At 36.3% G+C, this 23324-nt stretch overlaps 1 protein-coding gene across 3 annotated transcripts in view; it reads right to left on the bottom strand.

The window, feature by feature from the left end:
* NKAIN3 (sodium/potassium transporting ATPase interacting 3) overlaps window positions 1–23324 on the bottom strand; it is a 621391-nt gene that overhangs the window by 279052 nt on the left and 319015 nt on the right. For all 3 annotated transcript variants that reach the window (XM_032316116.1, XM_032316117.1, XM_032316115.1), the window contains exon 2: window positions 4885–5022. In XM_032316116.1, coding sequence (XP_032172007.1) covers window positions 4885–5022 — 138 coding nt within the window. The remainder of the gene's footprint in view (window positions 1–4884; window positions 5023–23324) is intronic.

Below are 23324 nucleotides of genomic sequence, written 5' to 3'. Positions count from 1 at the left end.
GTGCCAATAACTAAACTGTGGACCTAGCAAATTAATTTGGCTTTCTAATTTTTTAAAAGCAGTTTTGAATTAATTTCCAAAGTTGGTATTTATAAAAAAAAATTTTTAATTAGCTAATGCTTTTGCATTTAAATTAATTTAAAACTGCCTAATTCAATTACTGCCCATGAAATAACAGATTTAAATAATCCTAAGGTAGAATCTCATTTTGGGATGTCTATGTAAGATTTTAAAATATTTGATATAGGAATAAACAGACAGGAAGAAACAGTTGATTCTAGAACAGTACTTTATGTTTTCTGCTTCATTTTGTCTATAGTGAAAGAAACACAAAAGATGTATTCAAACCCCACAACTGACCTTGGTATTCACTAAATAGACATCTATGTAGATAAGTAGATGGATAGATAGATATCTCATACCTTGCACCTATGCTAAAATAAATTTCAATTAGTAGAAAGTACCATATGACAAAGTTGTTTTGGTGTTCTAAAAGTAAATATAACAATAACAAACTGCATCTTATCTGTAGTGATACAGATATCCAGTGCTATCTGGATAGTGATACTATCCAGAGTGGAATTACTATTCTTTTGTTTTGTGATTGGCTGCATTTTTCTAATAGTCTTTGCTATAGGACCTTCTCAAATACAGTGGCAGGAGTCCACAACACTCTATTGCTTTAAAAAAAAAAAAAAAAGTAGTAAGTCAGCTAATGGTAGGTGAAGGCAGAGCAGCACATATCACATATCATGTAAATCCTCAGTTGAGCTCAAATTGAGATAAAAAAGACAGTAAGGCCAGTTTCTCTAATTGAACTCTTGTAGGTATGTTCTGAGATAAGAAATCACTGTCCAGTCTATTCTATAAAGTAATCTCATCCAATAGCCTTTAATTCATTTATTCCTTGTTTATTCAAGTATAAGTATTTTTAAAGCCCCATGCATACCAAGAGAGACCTAGAATACAGCAACAGGTAGGAGCAGTGAGCCTGCCAGCAGGACACGGGTGAATGGAGCGAGACAGGAGAGAAGCGAGGGTTGTTGCTGTGCAGAGAGCTAGTGTGGAAGGTGTCACCAGGATCCACGGGAGTGGATGTTACCCTGGAGTGGGGTGCTCGGCAAGGCTCCTAAGAGGTGACCATTCAGTGGAAGCAATCAGAGTTTTCCAAGAGGGCAAGGAGAATAGGGCATTCCAGGCCGAAAGTACAGTGTATGCAAACAGAGAGGCAAGGAAACAGCATGTGGTCTTTAGAAAACACAATAGCTGCTATGGGGTAGGGAAGTGGGGAGGGCAGAAGAGGTAAGCAAAGGAGCAGTTTTTATGAGCTTTGATTTTCCATGCTAGGAAGTCAGAAGTTTGCCAATAGACACTGTAGAGGTTGTTCTGAGTGGTCCTTTACCATAGCCATTTTCATAAAGGTGATTAATTCTTTAAATTCAGCTGTGGTAAACCCTGTTTGTTGTCAGAAATGGCAGTAACTTACCATATGAATTTCAGTGCTCCAAAACGACTGTTAACTTGGAAATGGATTACGTTTAACTGGCATTACGGATGATTATTTCAGCCAACAAAGGACGCTGATACTAAGAATACTGCAGGTGAATTGGAGAGAAAATCTCCTTCAGTCAAAAAGCTCTCTCCCTGCTCAGTGAAACTTCAGTATGAATTTCTTCTGATCCAAGACTCCTCTCATTGCCACTGAAAAGCTGGTGCCTCCCGAGGCACCTCTTGATTAACATGGCATATGCCATATTTGTTTTCTGACTTTTTCATACTAGAGTTAATCCCTGGCCACCAGTGGTAGATTCAAACCAAAGCATTCATGGAAACAACTCAGGGATGAACTGCCTGTGGTGTGAAGAAGGTAACATGGCCTAGCCATCCTCCCAATAACAGCTTGATCTTCCCCTTAAAGGGACACTTTGTGAACAGATTTCCCATGCTTGTGGATTAAGGATTCTTCAACCATTTCTCCCAAATGGACAATTTATACCCATGTTAGAACAAGAGGCAATCTGGAATCCCATACAGGTGACAATATTCTGTGATCAGCTGAGGTGGCAGGGCAGGATCCTTTTCAATATCAAAATTTATACCGGGATGCTACCATATCATCTGGAATCTGGTGGCTAAATGTAATATAATAATCATGATAAATCAACTTCAAGAACCTGACAGTACACATCCAGTTCTGCCACTTAACTAGCTGGCCTCCTGAGGTTGGTCACTTAACATTTCCTTGTCTGTAAAATTAGGAATGCTGACACATACCCATAGGTATTTGTGAGAATTAAATCCAACAGCATCTTTGGTGTGGAGGGCTTTCCCACCAACTCATTGCTTTCTGGGATATGTTCTGTCCTGGGATACGTTCTTAAGTAAGATAGCAAACAAACAAACAAACAAACAAACAAAAGGTAGAAATCTGATTGGCATCCACATTAAAAGAGAAATTCAACATGAGTAAAACCATGGATAATTTTTCTAATAGATTTTTATTGAAGACACTTAAAGATCTAAATCCTCCTCCTCTTATGCCCAAGAGGGAAAAGGGAGAGGGAGAAGAAAAGAAAAGACACCAGAGAAGGAAGTGACACCAGTTCTATCATGAATGAACTCTGAATGGATAAACAACTACATGGGGAAAACAATAAATAAGTATTTACTGAGCATCTAGTACGTTCCATGTTCTCAAAGAACACTGCCTAGTGGGAGGACATAAGTGTGAACCAATTATAAAACATGCTCAAGACATAGAACAAGAGTGATTAAGTACTGATCAACCCAAACAATCCTTGCGTAGAACGAAGGAAGTGTGCTCCAATCCCTGGAGGACCGCAGGGCTATAAGGGCGAGAGGCTGGAGAAGCGGGTAGAAGCAGGACGCAGGACGTGGAAGTGTTCAAACTCTCAGCCCTGTCACCCTTCTCATGGCCCTTTCACAATCTTTTCATCACCTCCTGAGACCCCGGGTCTGTATTTGATCACCAACATAGCCCACACTTAACACAATGCCAAACACGCGGCAGAAACTTGATAAATAGTATTTGAATGAATACGTTAATGAAGAAAAGGAGGAAGAAAGTTAATAAAGAAGGGAGGTAGATGCACCTGGCTGGCTTAGTTGGAAGAGCGTGCAACTTGATCCCAGGGTCATGAGTTTGAGCCCCATATAGGATGTAAAGTTTACTTAAGTAAATAATTTTTTTTTTTTTTTTTTTTTTAAAGGGAGGGTAGGAAGGGGCGAGGAATGAAAGGAGGGAGAGAGGATGGACTACCTGTGAGATCCATGCTCGGTCAGGTCAGCCAAGGATATTCTTAGATTTATCTTGCTAAGAGCTAGTGAAGTGTTTTAAGCCCATGATTTAGGGAAAATGCAAAGGACATACTGGAAGGTAGGAAGGTTGAAAGCAGGCAAGAAGTCCAGTTCCCAGAAAGAAAAGGCAGAAGCCTCAACAGTAGCTGTGTGAGAGTGCGTGGAGCTAGTATGTGGAGAGTACTACCAACAGGACCAGGTAATGGCCCTAATGTGCGCCAACAGCTTCATGACAGAGAGGTAACTGGCTTTCCAGCTCCCTGGCATTTGGGGCTTCCGCGGAACACCAAAATCATAAAATATAAAGTTTGCGGTGAGTAAAAGTGCTGTGTTTACAGTAACAAACTAGAAAACAGAATCCAGTATGATAGTTTGTTATTACGCATTTTGAAGTGTTTTATGCTACAAATCCAAGTGCATGAGAAACCGTTCTAGCAGATTATACATGCCTTAGCAGAGGCTGGCTTTCAGAGAAGAAGAGTAAGGCAGAAATTGTTCAGTCCCCGCAGCTGGCTGGGTGATACCAAACTCTCTTAACACCCGGGCAGCCAATTTGAGTTCAGAGTCGCTGTGGGTCACTTCAGTGATGTGGGGAAAGATACAAAAAACCAGTTGGAGATTCGAAATAGAGAATTAACATATTCACAGAAAAATGCATAGCTTTATTCTTTCCATAGTTGTGCCTGGATTAAATCGAAATTGAAAGAGGGCATATGTTTAAGTCTAGGGTTTTCTTCTAGTGAGGCAATGTCACCGCATTGCAAGAAAATACTAATTCTTCTGAACATGGTATATATATTTAGGCTTAATAAGTATTTTAGGTATGTTATTCTTAGTTACAATCACTTATATAGGCTTCTCACAACTTTACACATGTAGCCTAAAACACTGCCTTCTTTTTAGAAAACCAATTACTGTGAATAACTCCCATTTAATTGTGGAACACAGTATACATGTCATTAAACTGTCCTGCAATGGAGAGTGTGCTGACCATGTTTGGTGTAGTTAGAGTATGGAATTAACATTTCAAATTTATCTTAACAAAATGGAGACAAGTTCAATGATATAAAGTATGAAATACATTAGGGATGAGTACTAAATAACCTTCAGTACAAGCATTTGTAATGCCCTAAATCATTTAAAATTAAGTTATATTACTGTTATCCGTAAATAGTTATGGTTGTGAAGGTTTGCTTGTTAGTGACATACATCATGGAAATGGTAGTTAACGTACATTTATGTCTCATCATGACATCTGGACCACAGCCAGACCTCCTACTCTATCCAAACCTTGTTTTGATTTTCCTTATGAAACTTGAATTCACTGTTACATGGTGTCTTGATCTATGTGTCTCATGTTCACACTCATGTTGCTTTGATCTCACTGTAATCATTCACTGAGTCATTTTCCCACAGATTAGCATCTCCAAACAGAATTCAATACCTAAAGGCTTGAACAACAATGCCACATCATATCCAAGGGAATAACTTAACGATATTTCATTAACCTCCATTTAGTAGTTTTGTAGCACTTATTGCAAGATACAGGATAAAAATAAAACTTACCACCACAATATATCGAGGTCTGTACTGAATAGTTCCAAACAAACCCAATATGACGACTATTATATGTAGAAAATTCCCAAGAATTGGTGCCCACTGGAAGCCAAGGAAGTCAAAAATTTGCCTCTCCAAGGCTGAGAGCTGAAATAAAGCAAAGAAAGTCCATTAGCATCTAATCCAAGCATTGTCACACCATTTTAATATTTATTTCATGCCTAGAGAAAGCTGCCTAGTCAATTTCAATCACACTCATGGACATCATCATCACTAGAGTTGTGACACCCATTTCATGTACTATTTTATGCAACTTCTCTCAGAAAATATGCTAAGATAACTTCGAGGTTATAAAGTACAAAGAGATTTTAAACCTATCCAGAGAACTTGACATATGCTCCTTAAATCATTTTCTCAGTAGAAAATTCAGGAAGATATTTTAGAGTATCATATTCTATGATATAAGTTCATCCATTTAAAAAAAATATATATATATATTTTAATTTGAGAGAGAGAGAGTTCATGTGTGCTCGTGCGGGAGGGGGTGAGCAGAGGGAGAAGCAGACTCTTCTTCTTCTGCTTCTCTCACTCAAGAGGGATCTTGAGGGATCCAGACGTGGGACTCAATCCCAGGCTCTTAGATCATGACTTGAGCCAAAGGCAGCCACTTAACTAACTGAAACACCAAGACACCCTGAGTTCATAATTTTTCAAAAGATTTTATTTATTTATTTGAGAGAGAGAGAGTGCGGGCACCAGAAGAAGGGGGGAGGGCAGCGGGGGAGGGACAACAGACTTCCTACTGAGCGAGGAGCCTGATGTGACTTGATCCCCGGGTCCTGATGAAGGCAAATGTTAATTGACTGAGCCACACAGGCGCCCACCTAGTTCATCTTTTTTTTTTTTAATAAAATGATTGGCTTAGTGTAACACACTTGGAACAATAACTACAGGCTTGAATGCTAGAAGTGGTATGATTTTGGAAAACAAGCAAACAAACAAACAAAATAAAACCCAAATCTCCCACTCATCCCTGCCTTCTTGTAAGAAATATAGATTACCAAATTGTATTTGGTTTCTTTGCTTTCATTAGTCCATCATGGATGATAATGACTAACCACTTTTTCATAATGAAGCTTAGTGATTTATTTAGTTCTGGACTCATAACTCCCATGTAAAACTAAGTTAAATAATTCTTTTGGATCATATTTTATTGAGATCATATATGAGAATTCATCCTAGATTAGGCAAAATCCATTTTGAATAGAGAATTAAAAATTACGGGACCATTACAATTGTAGACATGCCACAGTTAATTACATTTGCATTATATACAATTACATTTTAATCAATTATACACTGTATTAAAACTTACACTTAAATAATTTGTGTATGATTGATGAAACAGAAGAATTTCATATACTTCAGTGAATGCCAAAAATATCATTATCCTATTAAAATAATATTTATTGTATTGGATATCTAAAAATTTTATAGTTCTACCTGCTGTATTTGGACACTAATTTTATACCTTTCAAGCATTTTTCTAAATTTACTTTGATAAAATAGTAATTCTAATAAAATGGTCCAACAAATAGCTATGTTGATGGCACTAGAAACTGCAGATTTGAAATGAAAATGGTACCCTAGGTATTTTTCTAGTTAGGTGGCAGGTGTATGCCTGAATAGCTTTAATTTCCATGGACATAAAGAAATGTCCTCCATCCAGAAAGCTGAATTTACCTTGGTTAAAATTCACCTTCAGCAAGCTGTGGAGGAGAAGAGAAATGAGCAAATGCCTAAAGACAACCACACCAGAACCACATTCATTTCATGGGCATTTCCTGATCATCAAGTGATCTGTCACCATACCCTGCTCACACAAATGAGAGGATGCACAGAAATGGCTAAAACGCGAAATAATCAGAGGAAGGTATGAAGCAGCACCATGTTTTCAATCCCGTTTGTCTGTTCGTGACTCTAATTAGTTCCCTGGAACCTTCCCCTAAAAATGCAGCATTTTATTTATTGGCCCATCAGCGATGTAAATATGCAGTTTTTTATGTCCAAACAGGATGGATGTGCTCAGATAAAAAAGAAAGCCTGAAGAGCAGCTGCAGGCAATTTATTCTGAAAAGCAACCCTATTTTAAAGCTGTCGCGCATCACAAAAACCTTTAGCGTGAACTTTTCAAACAGAGAAAAATCCATTTTCTTTTCTGTCAGAAGATGCATGGACAGCATTCTCTTTTATGATATTAAAGAAAACACACATAATGAAAGAGAAGCTGAATTAACACCACTTATTAGAAAATCTGCTTTCTTTCTTGAAGACAGTATATCTATTAAGTTTGTTCTCTGATAACTTACTTAAAAATGGATTCAGGTGGCTTGAAATAAGAGCACAACTGAAAGGTCAGAAAAAGTCTAAACAGGGCAGGGATCATATCGAGAATTAAAAGAAAGGCAGTTTTAACGACTATTAGAGCCAAGAAGAGTAGGTTTCAGTAGTTGACCCTGAACAACACGGGTTTGAACTGCACGGGTTCTTAGATGAGAATTTTTTTATAAGTACAGGATGGCACTGTAAGTGTATTTTCTTTTACGATTTTCTTAGTAACATTTTCTTTTCTCTAGCTTACATTATAAGAATACAATATATAATATGCAAAATATACAAAATATGTGTTAATTGACTGTTTTCATTATTGTAAGCCTTCCAGTCAACAGTAGGCTATTGGCAGTTAAATTGTGGGGGAGTTGAGAGTTATATTTGGATTTTCAACTGTGAGAGGGGTTGGTGTTCCTAACCCTCCTGTTGTTCAAGGGTCAACTCTGCTGTATTTAAAAAAGTCAACTAACAACAAAAAGTCCATCCAAAGTAAACAAACCACCATTGCATTTTTTTTACTTGATTATTTGATCTAATTTCCATGTTAAGTTATTTTGTCATTTAGCTTATAGGCAAAGATCTTCTCTCTAAATGTCATAATCTCTAGAGACACCACTTATTGCCTTAGAGCTTGACATTAATAATAATGACCCAGAGCCACTAAATGAAGTTAAATGAGATCCAGGTTGCTTTGTTAACTCAGAGAGGATGAATTTATTTTAGAAATATCTCTGTCAGAATGGTTCTCATCAACGGAGCATGCCCAGAAGTGCACACTGGGTGCATCTCTTCTCAAATCCATGGTCAGTTACCTCAAGTTGGGAACTTGACATCAACCATTATGGGAATATGTACAGTATGGACATTGGGAAATGCTAAAAAGCAGGGTTTTGTTTGTTATAAGAATGTTAAACGTTACCTGTACACCACTGAATATAGCACCTAGAAAACAGTAGTTCTGATCCAGAAAGGTAATGAAAGGAAATGATCAAATATACAACGCAGCATGAACAGAAGTCATCCAGCCCCGATGAGCACAGAAGCATGGATGGGTTCAAAGACAGTACCAGCAGAGATGCCACAGCAAAGAAGAGAATGACTGAGACATTTGACGATTTTGAGATATCAATAAAGTAGAGAAATCAGGAAAATTTAAAGGACACTCCAGAGAAAGCAAAAAACCAACCAGTCACCAGTGTAAAACATGAAGCAGTGAGCTAAAGAACAATCAAATCCTTTCTAAGTGAACTGTAAAGAAAGTAAAACTCCAGAAGCTATAAGAATATGATGTAATAGGATATGTTTCTTTTCCTAATAAGATAAAAAGCAAATACAATCAGAATCTTAATCAAAGGAAGGAGAAGCAGGATGGAGGGAAAGAAGGAAGAGAGAGAGGAAGGGAGGGAGGGAAGAAAGAGGACCAGATCAGTGAGGTAAGGAAAGCATGGTTAAAGATAGACAGCAAATTAGAATGGGCAGTTATTTTGAATGTAAATATGAAGAAGCCATTCAGACATTCTCCTTGAGTGGTGGAGAGATAGGACCATTGGAACTAGAGGAGAGAAATGTAACCCTAGCTCATACTTGGGGCTACATGAAAAGTAGTCCATACTCATTATAATGTAAATGTCGCTTAGTGGATTACAGCTTTCAGAATCAAATTCTAAGAAGTTTGGAAGTTTTCATTATGGTTATGAAACAAAATGAATGTGTGATTTGACTATATAAAGTATGTTCAACAAAAGTTGGGAAAGGCTTACTATTCTGTATGTATGGCAACGGGAATGGAGTTGTGCTCTAAAATTTTTTTTGTAGGTTTAGGCATTTCCTTTCACCAGGCTTCAAGGTAGGAATATTCCTTTTAAATCTATGAATCATTAACTGCAACCCACATTAACCACACATACCAATATCAAGAAATATTTCTGCTTCCTTATTTTATGCCCACACAAATAGGGGCACCTTTAAAATACAGTAACTTTTGGGGCACCTGGGTGGCTCAGTGGGTTAAACCTCTGCCTTCAGCTTAGGTCATGATCTCAGGGTCCTGGGATCGAGCCCCGCATCGGGCGCTCTGCTCAGCGGGGAGCCTGCTTCCTACTCTCTCTCTGCCTGCCTCTCTGCCTACTTGTGATCTCTCTCTCTCTCTCTCTGTCAAATCAATAAATAAAATATTAAAAAAAATAAAATAAAATACAGTAACTTTCTTATTTTTTTAAAGATTTTATTTATTGATTTAATTGTCAGAGAGAGACAGAGATAGCACGCACACAAGCAGGCAGAGTGGCAGACAGAGGCAGAGAGAGAAGCAGGCTCCCTGCTGAGCGAGGAGCCTGATATGGGACTTGATCCCAGGACCCTGGGATTGTGACCCGAGCCAAAGGCAGTGCCTTAACTGACTGAGCCACCCAAGCGTTCCACAGGAACTTTCTTATTGATCCATATATTATGTTTAATGATTCACATGGTATTTTGCTTAATTGCTCATAATTATGAATAATTGTGAAAATTAATTTATACTTAATTAGAGAGCTATAAAAATTTTAGGTGACCAAACATTTCCCTGGGCATTTACCTAGGCTGGGTCTACACAATAAGCTTCTGCCCAAACAAAAGCTGGGTTAGAATGCTTATTCTTAAGGAGCGAGTACCCTTGGAGAATCTACTTTCCAGTAAGAAACGTGAGCTGGCGTTTGCTCCCATACCCCTTGGCCTTTTACCTTGCTCACTGGAGGCAGACTCAATAAAAAAGATCAAAACAGGGTTCTTCATGTGGGCAGAATCATAAGAAAGCATTTGATCAAACCATAGTTTCATAAAAGACTGTGAAATTAAAGCATATTGTATGACTGATATACTCGTCTGTTTAACCTCTTGCCTAGGGATTCATGCAGTCAGTATTTTATAGCCACGAAGGATCAAATCTTTCCTTAAAGCGGGAATTTAAAAGCTCTAATTAACTTTCCTATTAGCTAAATTGGTATCAGGCCATTTCAAGTAAGTTTTGAGTTACTAGAGTAGGTTCCTTTTTGTCCAGGAAATCGATGTAGCCCTTTGCTCCACCACCATCATCCTGGTTTCCTTTGCTTAAAAATCTCATGGCTACTCAACTCCCAGAGGACTTTTCAAGCTGGGAGGTGATAGTGCCCAACTCGTATGCTCACAGACCTGTCCAGGGCCAAATTATGGTCTTATCTTTCAAGCTACACTTTTTGTGAATATTTCTTCATGGCTCTAAAAAAAGGATCCATAGCATTTATAGCATGAGTTGGTTTCATAGACCCATGTCACAAAGAGTTCTAACAACTTGGAGATTTACCAATATGCTAAAGCAGGTGCTATTCCAGAGAAGTTTTGATGTGTTTGTAGACTAACCAAGCCTTAGGAGGTACCCGAATTTCGGTGATCCAAGAATTCTAGATACAGTCTGGCCTGCTTGTGATTTGGTTTATCCAGTAAAGACAGAAATAATGTTAAAGGCTTCACAATTTCTGCATGGTTTTGTATTATCTTTGGTAGGGGTAGATGGCAAAGATTATTCCATTGAATCCAGAAACCAATCATTTAGGGAAATGAATAAAGTCAAATCATGTTTAATGTATCACCTCCTTTTCCTGCTGCTTGATTTTTAAATAGCCATTAGTATTTATGTAGCTCAATGTGGTGGAACCATGAATGCTAGGGGATGTATGTTCCTTAATGCCAGGTGTCACTGTCTAAGTTGTTCCTCAAACTTACTTTACTAGACTTCTCGCAAACCTTCTTGCACCCAGAGGAAGGCTTCTTTTCAGAAAAACTCATTGAAATAGTATTAAAATTCAAGACTTGCGATGTAGGTATTAGGATTTTGATGTAAATAAATAGAGTTTTAAGTCCACAGGAGTAGCTATAAAGCTCTACCAACAAGGGATAATGGAAAGGAAGGGATAAATATTTCCAGTACATATACTAGGATACATATCGTATAATATCTCAGTACTATCCCATTTGAAATAAAAATATTATGAATAAGCCCTTAATCTTTGCCTAGATAAAAACGCTTTCATGTCAATAAGGAAAATTACTTGGGCTATGGGATACTTAATGATCAATAACAACACTCAGCACTTATGTAGCAGTTTGTATTTTCAAGTCACTCTACTAACAAAATTCAAGATACTCAGACTTTTTCAAGAAGAATTAATTGAGAGGGCCCTTGTAGTAGTTGTTTTTTCTAGAGTCCAGAGTACGCTTTGAATGGCAGGCATTACAAAAACCCCATGATACCAGACCATATATGAAATGATTAATCCAGGTAATAAGGAAAGATTGCAGAGACAAGCATAAAATAGTTTCAAAAGTACTTTTCATCCAATCATTAGAATGCCATCAGTGATTTCTTTTGAGATTCAGTTTTTTGATCCTAACCAATTATTTTTTCTTTTGTGTAAATTCATTCATTTGTTCAGCGTGTACCACTTCACAATAGCTAGGACATAGGCAGGGTATAAGGATGAGTGGCAGAATTCTGGGACTGGAGAAGTTAGTTCATACTCTGGTGGCAAAGAAAGACATAGATCAAATAATTATAATAAAATATATACACTGTGGTACAGCAGTGTTCAAAGAGCTATAGGAGCACAGAGAAAAGTGTTTTAACCTCTGCCTGGCATGACCAGCATGTTTAAGACACCCTTACAGAAAAGGTGGCTATTGAGCATGGTTCCCAAAGAATGATCAAAATTTTTCATGCAAAGAAAAGTGGGGGCAATTAAATCAACAAATAACAATGAAATACAATTAAAGCACAATTAAAGAGCAATTAATTAAAGCCATCAATTAAATAATTAAACAATTTGTTAAATTAATTACAGAACAAGTAAAGCCAAAGGTACAGAAGAACATTACAAAGTGCCATAAAATGTCGATTTTAGTTCCACTAAATTTAAGTCTACTTTCAGGAATTTATCTTAATTAGACAAGTCGAAGGATCACTGCACAGTGTTAGATACATGGACTCTTGAAACAGACTGGCTAGTTTTAAATCCTGACTGTCACTTATTAACATGTGATCTTGGGCAATAACTTAAATTCTCTGTGTCATGGCGTCTCATCTGTAAAATGATAGAATCTATCTCATCATGTGCTTTTGTAGACTGAATGAGTTTATATATATATATATAAAACATATATTTGAGTTTATGAATTTATGAGAATGAGTTTATATATATAGAACATATATAATATATATGTTATATGTATATGTATATAACATATACATATATATGTTTATACATTTATACTTATATACATATATATATGAGACACTTAAATCTGTGCCTGGTGCACATGTATACACACATATGTGTATGTAATATATATATGTGTGTGTATATATATACATATTTGCTCATGTAAGGATATTCACAAAAGTGGTGTTCATAATGAAGGGGTTAGAAAACTAAGTGTCCAATATTATGAGATATTAGAAGTGTATATAGATAAAGTGAACCACTACATATCCATACAAAATAATGTAGATCAATATGTATTGATTTTTTAAAAAAACTAATCATAATATATTATGTAGGACAAAATCATGTGTACAATAATGACATTCTACTTGATAACGAGAAACATATCTAGACATTCAATAACATATTTTGAGACCCTACTAAGTGTATTAAATCCTTGTGTTGCTATCCAGGTAAATCTGTGTATAGAAACATACAACATTAAATCTACCTGTCTAAACTGTAGCTGCATGGTAGGATCTTGGTGGTTTAAACTTTATTGCTATTCAAGTTTTTCTAAAAATTTTATTCAACAAACATGGATTACTTGAGAGAAAGATTTCTCCCACCATCTCCCTCTCTCTCTCCAACTCTCTCTCTCTTCCCCTCTCATACTGTGTGTGTGTGCCTTTCACCTTAATCCACACTATGAAATACATTTTACATAGACAGCATACATACTGAAACCAAACAATCAAGAAGCAATGTTTAATCTTATGCAAGCCATAGTCTGTTCTATTCTATTGTATCTCATTAGCAGTGCAAGTCTAGACCAACTAAATTGATTTCCAACCTACCAGTCGGTCAAGAGCTGTAGTCTGCTAAACACTGGTATAGCACACATGATGACAAGCAAGGTGTGCCTAGCTACAGAGTTTGTGATTTACCTTGTTCAGAAGGTTTTATATCATGCATAAGAGTTTCATAAATAGTATTATACCTTAGAAAACCCCTCTGTCAGATGTTTAGAAGTTTTTTAATCTCATTTTGTAATGGGAATAAGGAGGTAATGGGGAAAGACTTGTATTGAAGGTAGGGCACATGATGGAAGGTATTACAATTTTCACATGAGAGATAATGGAACCCTGAACTGAACCCTGAACTGAGTAACACAAGGGAAATCAGAACAGAGACAGTGTGTAAATATTCAAGAATGAGAATTTAAAGGCCACTCATATGTGAGGGGGAAGGATAACCCAGGTCAACTTGGCTTACATCTTTGTTCTGACCAAAGATGACTTGCTGGGTGCATACTGTTAAAATCATTGAAAATAAGGAGGAAAATTAGTTTTGAAGGTGATGTGTTTGAATTCCTTACAAATCCTACACAGCGTCAGTTACATATTTCATCTGTGGGCTTTCCCGATCTCTTTTCTTTCCTTTTTTTTTTTTTTTTTTTCAAAGATGGATTATAAACTAGTGTGGGCGGTCCATTGGTAGATGGCTTACCTTGATACTATGTCAAGGCAAGGAACTTTGCCACTGAACTTAAGATAGGTATGGAGACCCCTCCTCTCTGTCAATATGTGCATAAAAAGTCAATTTAGGTTAAGTCAAATATAATTTGAATACCTGAAACAATAGTAAGAACTGGGCAAAAAACATGCTCTAAGGAAACCTAAAACTTACTAAAAATAGCTTCTGGGTTACTTACTGTTAGGGACTATTTTAAACACCACTTGTCTTACATCAACTCAGTTAGCTTTACTAAATATATAAAATTTCAAGCTCCAGGGTTTAAATATAAGAAACGAGCTTCTTATAATTAAGTAAAGTTTTAAAATGCTTTGGCAGCAAACATTTTAAAAGAATTCTTACATTTACCAATAGGTTCTTTTTTTTTTTTTTTAAGAATTTATTTATTTATTTGACAGAGATCTTTCACAGGCAAAGAAGCAGGCTGAGGGAGAGGAGGAAGCAGGCTTCCCGCTGAGCAGAGAGCCCAATGCGGGGCTCGATCCCAGGACCCTGGAATCATGATCCAAGCGGAAGGCAGAGGCTTTAACCCATTGAGCCACCTAAGCGCCCCAATAGATTCTCTTTTAAAAAAAAAGATCTGTATTTATTTATCTGAGGGAGAGTGAGAGCAAGAGAGATCACAGAGGGAGAGGAAGAAGCAGACTCTCCACTTAGCAGGAAGCCTGATGCGGGGCTCGATCCCAGGACTCCGAGATTATGACCTGAGCCAAAGGCAGATGCTTAACTGGCCACCCAGATGCCCCTTTACCAATAAGTCTTTATCCAGACAGTGGTTTTCACACTTGTTTTCTAGCACTGCAGACACCGATACAGATGCAAGACAAACCCACGCCAGGAAGAAACTAGGGGGAGGATACTCTCTCTCCTTCTTTCACATGAAATCAATAATACTCTGTGTAAGAATTCCACAAAAATTAGGCAGAAGGGAATAATCTGTTAGTGTTTATTCAAGGATGTCCCTTGACCTCCAGACAGTGTGATTTCATCATTTGATTCAGCTTCTAAGTATCCTTTCCCCTCCCAGAATTATCCCACAGCCTAACTCCTCCTTAGCCAGGCAGAAGCCGACCTTAAGAAATGCAGTTCCGGTCCATGAATAGCTCAAGCCAGGAATAAGGCAACTATTTTAGCAAAAGCCCAAAGTGTCAATTTGTTACAGAACAGTGATTGAAGATTGAATTTCAACCCTCCAGTGGAGCCATAATGGATCCAAGAACACTAAAGTTGAACCCCCTAGGCTGGGTGACCTATACAATCCCACAAACAGCTGGCGGGAACATGCCTGCCGTGGTATTTAAGACTCCCATGGAGGTTTTACTTAAATGGCAACCCAGCATGAGAAGACAGAAGAGAGGGTCATGGGCCAAAAGTTTCTTTAAGGGCTTTTTCACATTTTTATTTGTAGCAGAGACCACCTGCAAGAAGGCCTTTAAAGAATTCCTTTAAAGTATACATTTTCAGCAAGAAGTAGATTTTTTCATTTAGGAGTGAAATTAAATGTTTCTTCTTTAGAAAATGATACAGGAAAAACAAACAAACAAACAAACAAACAAATCCTGAACATATCAAAGCATCAATGTTATAGAGAAGCTATTCTCATTTGATTAGAGTGAACAATTAACATTTAAGCAATAAAGTGTTGATGGTGTTAAAGTAGGTTGATGTCATCAACCACTTCTTTTTCTTACTATGGTTCTCTTAGTCTTTCTCTTGCTGTCCTGAATGCACTAGGTAGCAGCTCCTTGAGTATCTTGTTGCTGTCCATATTCTGGGAAGGGGGCTGGTAGGGGCTGCAAACCACTGATGGTGGAACATGGTCTTGCTGGTAGAACTAGTGGAAACCTCAGACAATGTTTGAGGTATTTCTGATGTAAACTGGCACTGTATTTTCTTCTTCACAGCTATCACTGCCCAATAGCTGTGGCCTAATTTGCTGAGATGGTCTTCATTAACTTGATACAGGTGTCTTTCATCTTCAAGGTTTCAGGGGACAAACTGATTTAACCATACTAATATTTTTTGGAGATTAAGGGTTTCTCAAAGGATCGGTGAAACTTGATCAGTCTCTTAGCACCCAGTGTTTTAGACTGTGAGTGTACAAACAGATGAAATACAACAGAACCTATCCTATGATCTGTCTTCTGGGCCCCCTGTTAGTGACAGAGGTTGGGTTAGTGTTAATCTTATGAGCTCTGGTGCAGTTATGCCGATCATACAGAGATAGATTTTCAACATCTTGAGCTTTTATCTCAGCCCCACTCATTTCCTTACTTCTACTGAGGATCTATATTTGTAAAGTTCTGTGTGGGGATAATGCTTTTCCCCACACTTTATATACAGTTAATATAATGAGTGTTCCACACTTAGCCTTCACATGTTAATAGTACAGAACATATTTGTGATCCTTTGACTTATGTCTCAAAGAGCTTTACATTTTAATATAAAAGAAGAACTATTGTTTTTACAAATCTACTATTTCTGATAAAGTTAGGGGAAGAAGAGGGAGCTAATATTTGCCTATCACCTATTGTGTGATAAGATATTACATTTTGTGTCATACACCTATAGTATAGCCTATGAAGAGGGCATTTTTGCTTTCATTTTACACAGATTTAAAGGGCAAATAATACACTCAAGAATCAACATGAGAACCTAGCTCAGTCAGGCACCAGAGTTCAGAATTTTTACACCAGAGTATTGCCTTTCCCTGAAGATTTACAATAATTCATTTATGGCTTAAATATAAGCCAAATATATATATTAAAAATACATATACAGTTTATAAAGTTTACAGACATCTTCTCATTCATGCCTGCTTCATAAATTTATTTTCTGATCTGTGGTAACAAGGTTGTAAGAATAAATTCAATAATTTCTAGGAAGTAATTTTAAAAAACAGGTAAGATTTTCTCCTGCAGGAAGATGGAGGAAGCTTACTTTTCTGCATCATTCTGCTAAATACATCTACAAAACTCACACATCACATTTTAAACAAATTTAGGACTCTGAAAGATAGAAGAAGGTAGAGCAGTTAGCAGCCGGAGGAATGATGAGGTAGATGGTGATTTCCCTCAGTTTTCTTTTTGCTCCCTATACTCCAGACTTGGTATTATAAAACTGGTAACTCAGAAATGTCAGTGGGTGCAGACAAAAACGTCCTTCAAAACTTGTTCTCTCTAGTCCAGGGATTAGGAAAAAGGCTGTGCTAGCTCAGCAAGAGAGAAAACTTTAAGGCAATAACCACTCCACTGCAGTCAAACACCACCAAAAAAAGTGAAGCCACTCCCAGAGTGTTGCCAAGAAGGCTGAGTGAGGAGCCTATAATTCTGCCCTAGTGAAAATATAATAAGGCAAGGGTGGTGTCAGAGAAGTCCAAATAGAGAGTTGAGATTTTCATCCCTGCCAGCCAATAATGGGTGCTCTCCACCCTGGTGCGACTATGGTGACCATATGGGGAGCTAGAACTTCCACTCCTACCTGACAGTGAATAAGCATCTCTCCCTTTGAAAACTAGTGGAGAGTTCATTTTTTCACCCATGCCCAGAGGTAATGAGGCTCTTCTCACCATGGTGCTGGTGGAGATGAAATTCCCATTCACACCTAGCAGTAAAGAGGTATCAGAGGAGTCTGAAAATGAAATCTGTATTTCCACTCTACTTGAAGCCTAGTGCACCCTCTTCTCTTGTTAGAGCAGTGTCACAAAAAAGACAGTTAAAATGGAAGGTTTAAATAAGATCCAGAGTCTCATAACATAACATAAAGTTGTCCAGGTTTTAAAGTCACTGTACCAAGAATTAAGAAGATCCCAACCTTACTAGAAAAAGACAGATAATAGATGTCAACACCAAGAACAGACAGATGTGAAAATTATCTGACAAATATTTTAAAGCAGCCATGAAAAAAATGATTCAATAAGGAATTATAAGCATACTTGAAACAAATAAAAAATTAGAAAGCCTCAGCAAAAAATAGAAATCCTCAACCAAGGAGATCTAAAGAACAAAATGGAAATTTCAGGACTCAAAATATAATAAGTAAAATAAAAAGCTCAGTGGATGGGTCAACAACAGAAAGGAGGGGACAAAGGAAAGAAGCAATAGAATGGAAGCTAGAACAATAAAAATTACTCAATTTGAAAACCATAGAGAAAACAAACTGAAAAAAAGAAATGATCAGAGAGGCAAGGGCCTATGAACCTATAACAAAATATTTAACATTTCTCTCACTGGACTTCCAAATGGAGAAGACAAAAAGGGTGAGACTGAAAAAACATCTGATGAAGTAATGGATGAAAACTTCCCAAAACTAACAAGAGAAATAAACCTAGAGATTGAACAAATTGAGTGAACCTCTATAAGAATAAATCCAAAGAAATACATGACAAGATGTATCATGATTAAACTTCTGAAAAATAAAGACAGGTAGGTAAACTATCCTGACAGCACCCAGAGTAAAACAACACTTAAATTACAGGGGAAAATAATTATAACTCACTGAACACCAGAAACTATGGAAACCAGAACAAAGGAGCACAATACTTTTCAAATACTGAAAGAAACTGTAAACTGAAAATTTCATACCCAGCAACAATATCCTTCAGGATTTTATGGAAATCAAAACATTCTCAGATAAAGAAGAATCAAGAAAATCTGTCATCAGCAGACTTACCCTAAAAAATTGGCTAAAAGAATCTCTCTAAACAGAAAGAAAATGATCAAAGAAAGAATCATGAAATGTCAGAAAAGAAGAAAGAACACAAAGAGAAGAAAGAAGAAAGAACACAATAAGCAGAAATACCAGCAAATACAGTAGGCTTTCCTTCTTCTCTTGAACTTTCTGAAGTCTATTTGATGACTGAAGCAAAATTTATAATATGGTTGTGGTTCCAAATATACGTGGAAGAAATATCTAAAATAATTATATTATTAAAGGGGTAGGGTAAAGAGAAAAGAAAAACAAAATCCCAGGGTTTTATATTTTACCTGAACTCGTAAAATGATGACACCAATAGACTGAGGTAAATTACGTCACTCCAAGAGAATCAACTAAAAAAAGCTCTACATAGAGATATGTTAAGTGACGCTATAGAAAAATCAAAATTGAATTCTGAAAAATGTCCAATGAATGCACATGAAGTCAGGAAAAGAAAATAGAGAAATGAAAAAAATAGTGAGAAACAAAATACAAAATAAAATGTTAGAATTTCAATCCTAATATATCAAGAATCACATTAAATTTAAATGGTCTAAATATATCAATCAGAAGACAGAAATTGACAAAGTGGATTAAGAAATATGACTCATCTGTATGTTATCAATAAAAACTCACATCAAATAAATGACATAAGTATAAAACTGGAATTTTTATTTCAATTCAACCTAAGAATCCTTGTCTTTTAAGTCAAGCATTTTGTCCAATTATATTTAGTGTGATTAATGCTATGTTTGTATCCCTTTTATTATCCTGGTTTTGTATTTATTTTTCTTGCCATTTCTAGGCTTCTTTTTCTACCTTTATTTTGGAATGATCATTTTCCCCCTTTCTATTTTCTCCTCTTATTAGTTTCAAGTGCATGGACTTTATTTCTTTAAACAATTACACCAGACTTCTTAGCATATACATACATAGTTATCAATGTCTATAGTTAACCATTATCTTTCTTTTCTTTTTAAACAATAGAATGACCTTAGAACAATATAATTCTCCAAATAACAACTTTTATATATAGTTTTCTCTTTTGACATTATTATTTTTATTTTATTCAGTCAGTGTTTGTATCTGATTTTTACACATATATAACATCTTCCTCTTCATCAATTATTCTTGTCTCTAAGACTTTCTCTCTGGGAAAATTTTTTTTTCTGCAAAATATATTTTTAGATTTGTTAAATGAGGATATCTTGGTGGTAAACTCCTTCTATTCTTCTTTACTTGAAAGTGTATTTATTTCATTCAAATATTTAAAAACAATGCCAATTAAGTATATTTCACTTTCTGTCCATTAAAAAAAATGTGCTGATCATAGTTGTGGTAGTAAGAAGTGAGCTAATTATTTTTTCTCTGAACACAATATCTCCTTCCTGCTCCACCAACAAATTTCAAAATCTATGTTCTTGAAGTTTGGTGATTGATTCTAATGTATCTTTGTTTTGATGTCTTTTAATTTTTCTTTCTTGGTAATTTTTGGTTTTCCAGCATCTGAAGAATGGTGTTTTTCATCAGTTCTGAAAACTTCTCAACTAAAGTTTTCTTCAAACACTTAACATTTGTCTTTTTCTGTTTCTCTTTTTTTTTCATACCAGAACTCCATACAGGCACATAGAACTCATTACATCTTACTCTTTCTTCATCTTCTACATTTCCTAACTCTTGTTTTTTTTTTCCTATGCATTCTGTATAATATCCTCAAAAATATTTTCCCATTCATCATTTCCCCCATTATTTTGAATTTTCTAAACTTATTGAGTTTTTAAAAATTAATATTACATTTTAAAATTTCTGTTAATTGTATATGATTCTTTTTGCTCTTTCCTTACATCAAACCTCTTTTATTACTTTGAGTATATTTATTTGTACTTATTTCATATTCTACCTCTGATATCTTTGTGGGCTTAATTCAGCTTATTTAATTCAGTTTGCTTTTTCTGTTGCTTTACAGGTATGGTGCCTTGGTTCTCTGTATATTCTGAATTGTTGATTTTGAGTCTACTTCCTTGGAACTTCATCTGGGGGAAATTTTGTTATTTGTTCTGAAAGTAGATAACCTCCAAAAGGACTTTTATTTGCTTTTGGATTTTCACTTGTATTTGCCAGGTGACTTGAGACACTAATAGCCTACTACTACTTGAATTTAAATTCTTTGCTTATAGATTTTCTGGATCACCCAAGTGGTGTGAATTTTGCTTACAAATCCATGTGGAGACTAATCTATTTTATGAACATTCATTAGAAAATTTTATTTTTTTCCATGTTGTACCAGGATTGGAGGCAGACAATTTTATTTATTTTTTGGTAGGTGGGTTAGGGGGCTTGAGTCTAGTACTCACCTTCACTTTGAAGCTTTGGCTGTTTGGGGTTCAGGTCTATGAAATGGTTCTTCTATTAAATTCCTAGCCTCAGTGGTCCTTTGAGAGTTATCTCTTTTTCACTGTTCTTTCTTTGAGTCTTGGAAACTGAAGATCGGGTTTAGAAAAACTTAGTTTCTTGTTAGTTCGTTGATGGAATTAAAAATTTTAAAAACTGACATTTAGGGACACCTGGGTGGCTCAGTCGGTTAAGCCACTGCCTTTGGCTCAGGTCATGATCTCGGAGTCCTGGGATCGAGTCCCTCATCAGGCTCCTTGCTTGGCAGGGAACCTGCTTCTCTCTCTGCCTCTGCCTACCACTCTGCCTGCTTGTGCACGCTCTTTCTCTCTCTCTGACAAATAAATAAATAAACTCTTAAAAAAATCTGACATTTACAGTTGTTTCTAATATCAGTGGTATTCAGGAAAATTATTCTACCCTATTGCCAGAAATATGTCTTCAAAGAAGTTTCTGATCTCAAGTATTATACTGCCTCTATTACATGTTCCTCTTATGGAATGATAAAGAAAAATGTCTTATTTCAAGGGAACAAAATTCCACTGATATATTTTATTAGGACATTACTGACATAGGTCATCTTTATGTTTTGAGACAAAGAGGAAAATTGCACTCATCTAGTTCTCCAGCAAGAGATGTTACTGTTTCATACTATACATTAGAACAAATAAAAGTAGAATTCTTCTTTTATAATAGTGATTAAGATCTGATTTTTCATTATTAAGTTATGGGTTTTTAGAAACTCATGGATCAAACTGTGTGTTAAGCAGAAAAAAAAATATTGCAGATTCATTCTCATTATGTAAACATTCAAAAGCAAAATTGTAGCATGAGATATAAGGCTTTAATAATCCAGGGCCTGGGTCAGCTTGTGTTTTTATCAGGTAACATACATACAAAGAATATAGCAGTGTTTGCGCTAGTGGCTTATGATAAATATTTGTCAAATAATATTCTCTTCAGAGAAAGAAAGGAAACTTTTTTTGCAACTAAAATATTCAGTGGGCAATCTTGCTTCAAATCATGATAGATGTAGTAAATAAAATGGGTATTTACATGAGTTGAATGAAATAAGGGCAATGGTTTGACAGGTCAAGTGGTGGAGTTTATTTTTTTGGCTTGAGCTGTAAGGGAAATAAAGAGACAAATAATATGATGACTTTAATGGCATAATTCTGCATTAATGTGATAAAATGGTAAGGGAAGTCTTCAAGCTATACACATGACATTCTTCCCTGAATTGCCAAATTCTGTATAACCTTTACGTGGGAGGAGATTTGGGGATCTTATGTCTTTGTCTCCACCACAACCACCACCATCTGTTTTTCCTCTTCTAGCCATCTCTCCATGGTAACACATATTGATTTACCAGCATGATCGCAATTGTATGGCCAACTTTATGTAACCTTGTCCTGGCAACCATGAACCCTGCAATTTTCTCCTTCTATCTTTGCATTCAGAGTCACCTTCTGGTGGCTGCGTGGCTGCATTTTAGGTCACACCACACAGAGGGGAGAGGTGGTGTTTTTTAGTCAAAGGTGCCTTTTATCCCAGCAGCTATCTCGGGGCCAGAACTTCTCCAGCAGTTCTTTTGTGAAAGTTGAAGCCTGACTGGCAACTGTAAGTGTACATACTTGTCAACAGCATTAACTGAGATTTTAACATAATCAAGCCAGACAAAAGAGAACAGGGTGGCTGGCATCAAGTTCAGAAATAGCATGCTTCCTTTTCCTTTGTTCCATATAGTGCCATTCAGGATACAGTTGAATGAAAACTGGATGCTTCTTTAATCACCGAATATTAACATTCATAATAACGGAAAATGCAAATGAACCTCTTATCAAGACTGGACTCTCGTTCATCTTTATGGTTCAACTAAGAAGAGAATGCAGGTGTTGCATAACGACAGATCACCAATGCAAAGAAATCATTAAACCCTCTGGAGTCGGCATACTATTTTATTCTAATAGCTACTAACTTAATCAAAATAAATGTTCTTTAAATGAATGAGAAAAGAAAGGCATCCTTAGAAAGGGCATATTAGAACTGATGATGATATGTGAATGTAGCTTAAACAGTGTTCAACAAAGTCCTTTATTTCCAACAAAGTCTCTTTATTTCCTCAATGATTGTATATCTGTTGCACCACAATATTTAGAACATGTTGAATTCAATAGTTACATGTTGAGTATGTGAATTATGTACTGGGTCAAGGCATAAGAA

The sequence above is a fragment of the Mustela erminea genome, chromosome 16, assembly GCF_009829155.1.
Source record: "Mustela erminea isolate mMusErm1 chromosome 16, mMusErm1.Pri, whole genome shotgun sequence".
NCBI lineage: Eukaryota > Metazoa > Chordata > Mammalia > Carnivora > Mustelidae > Mustela > Mustela erminea.
This window is presented reverse-complemented; position numbering and strand designations above follow the sequence as displayed.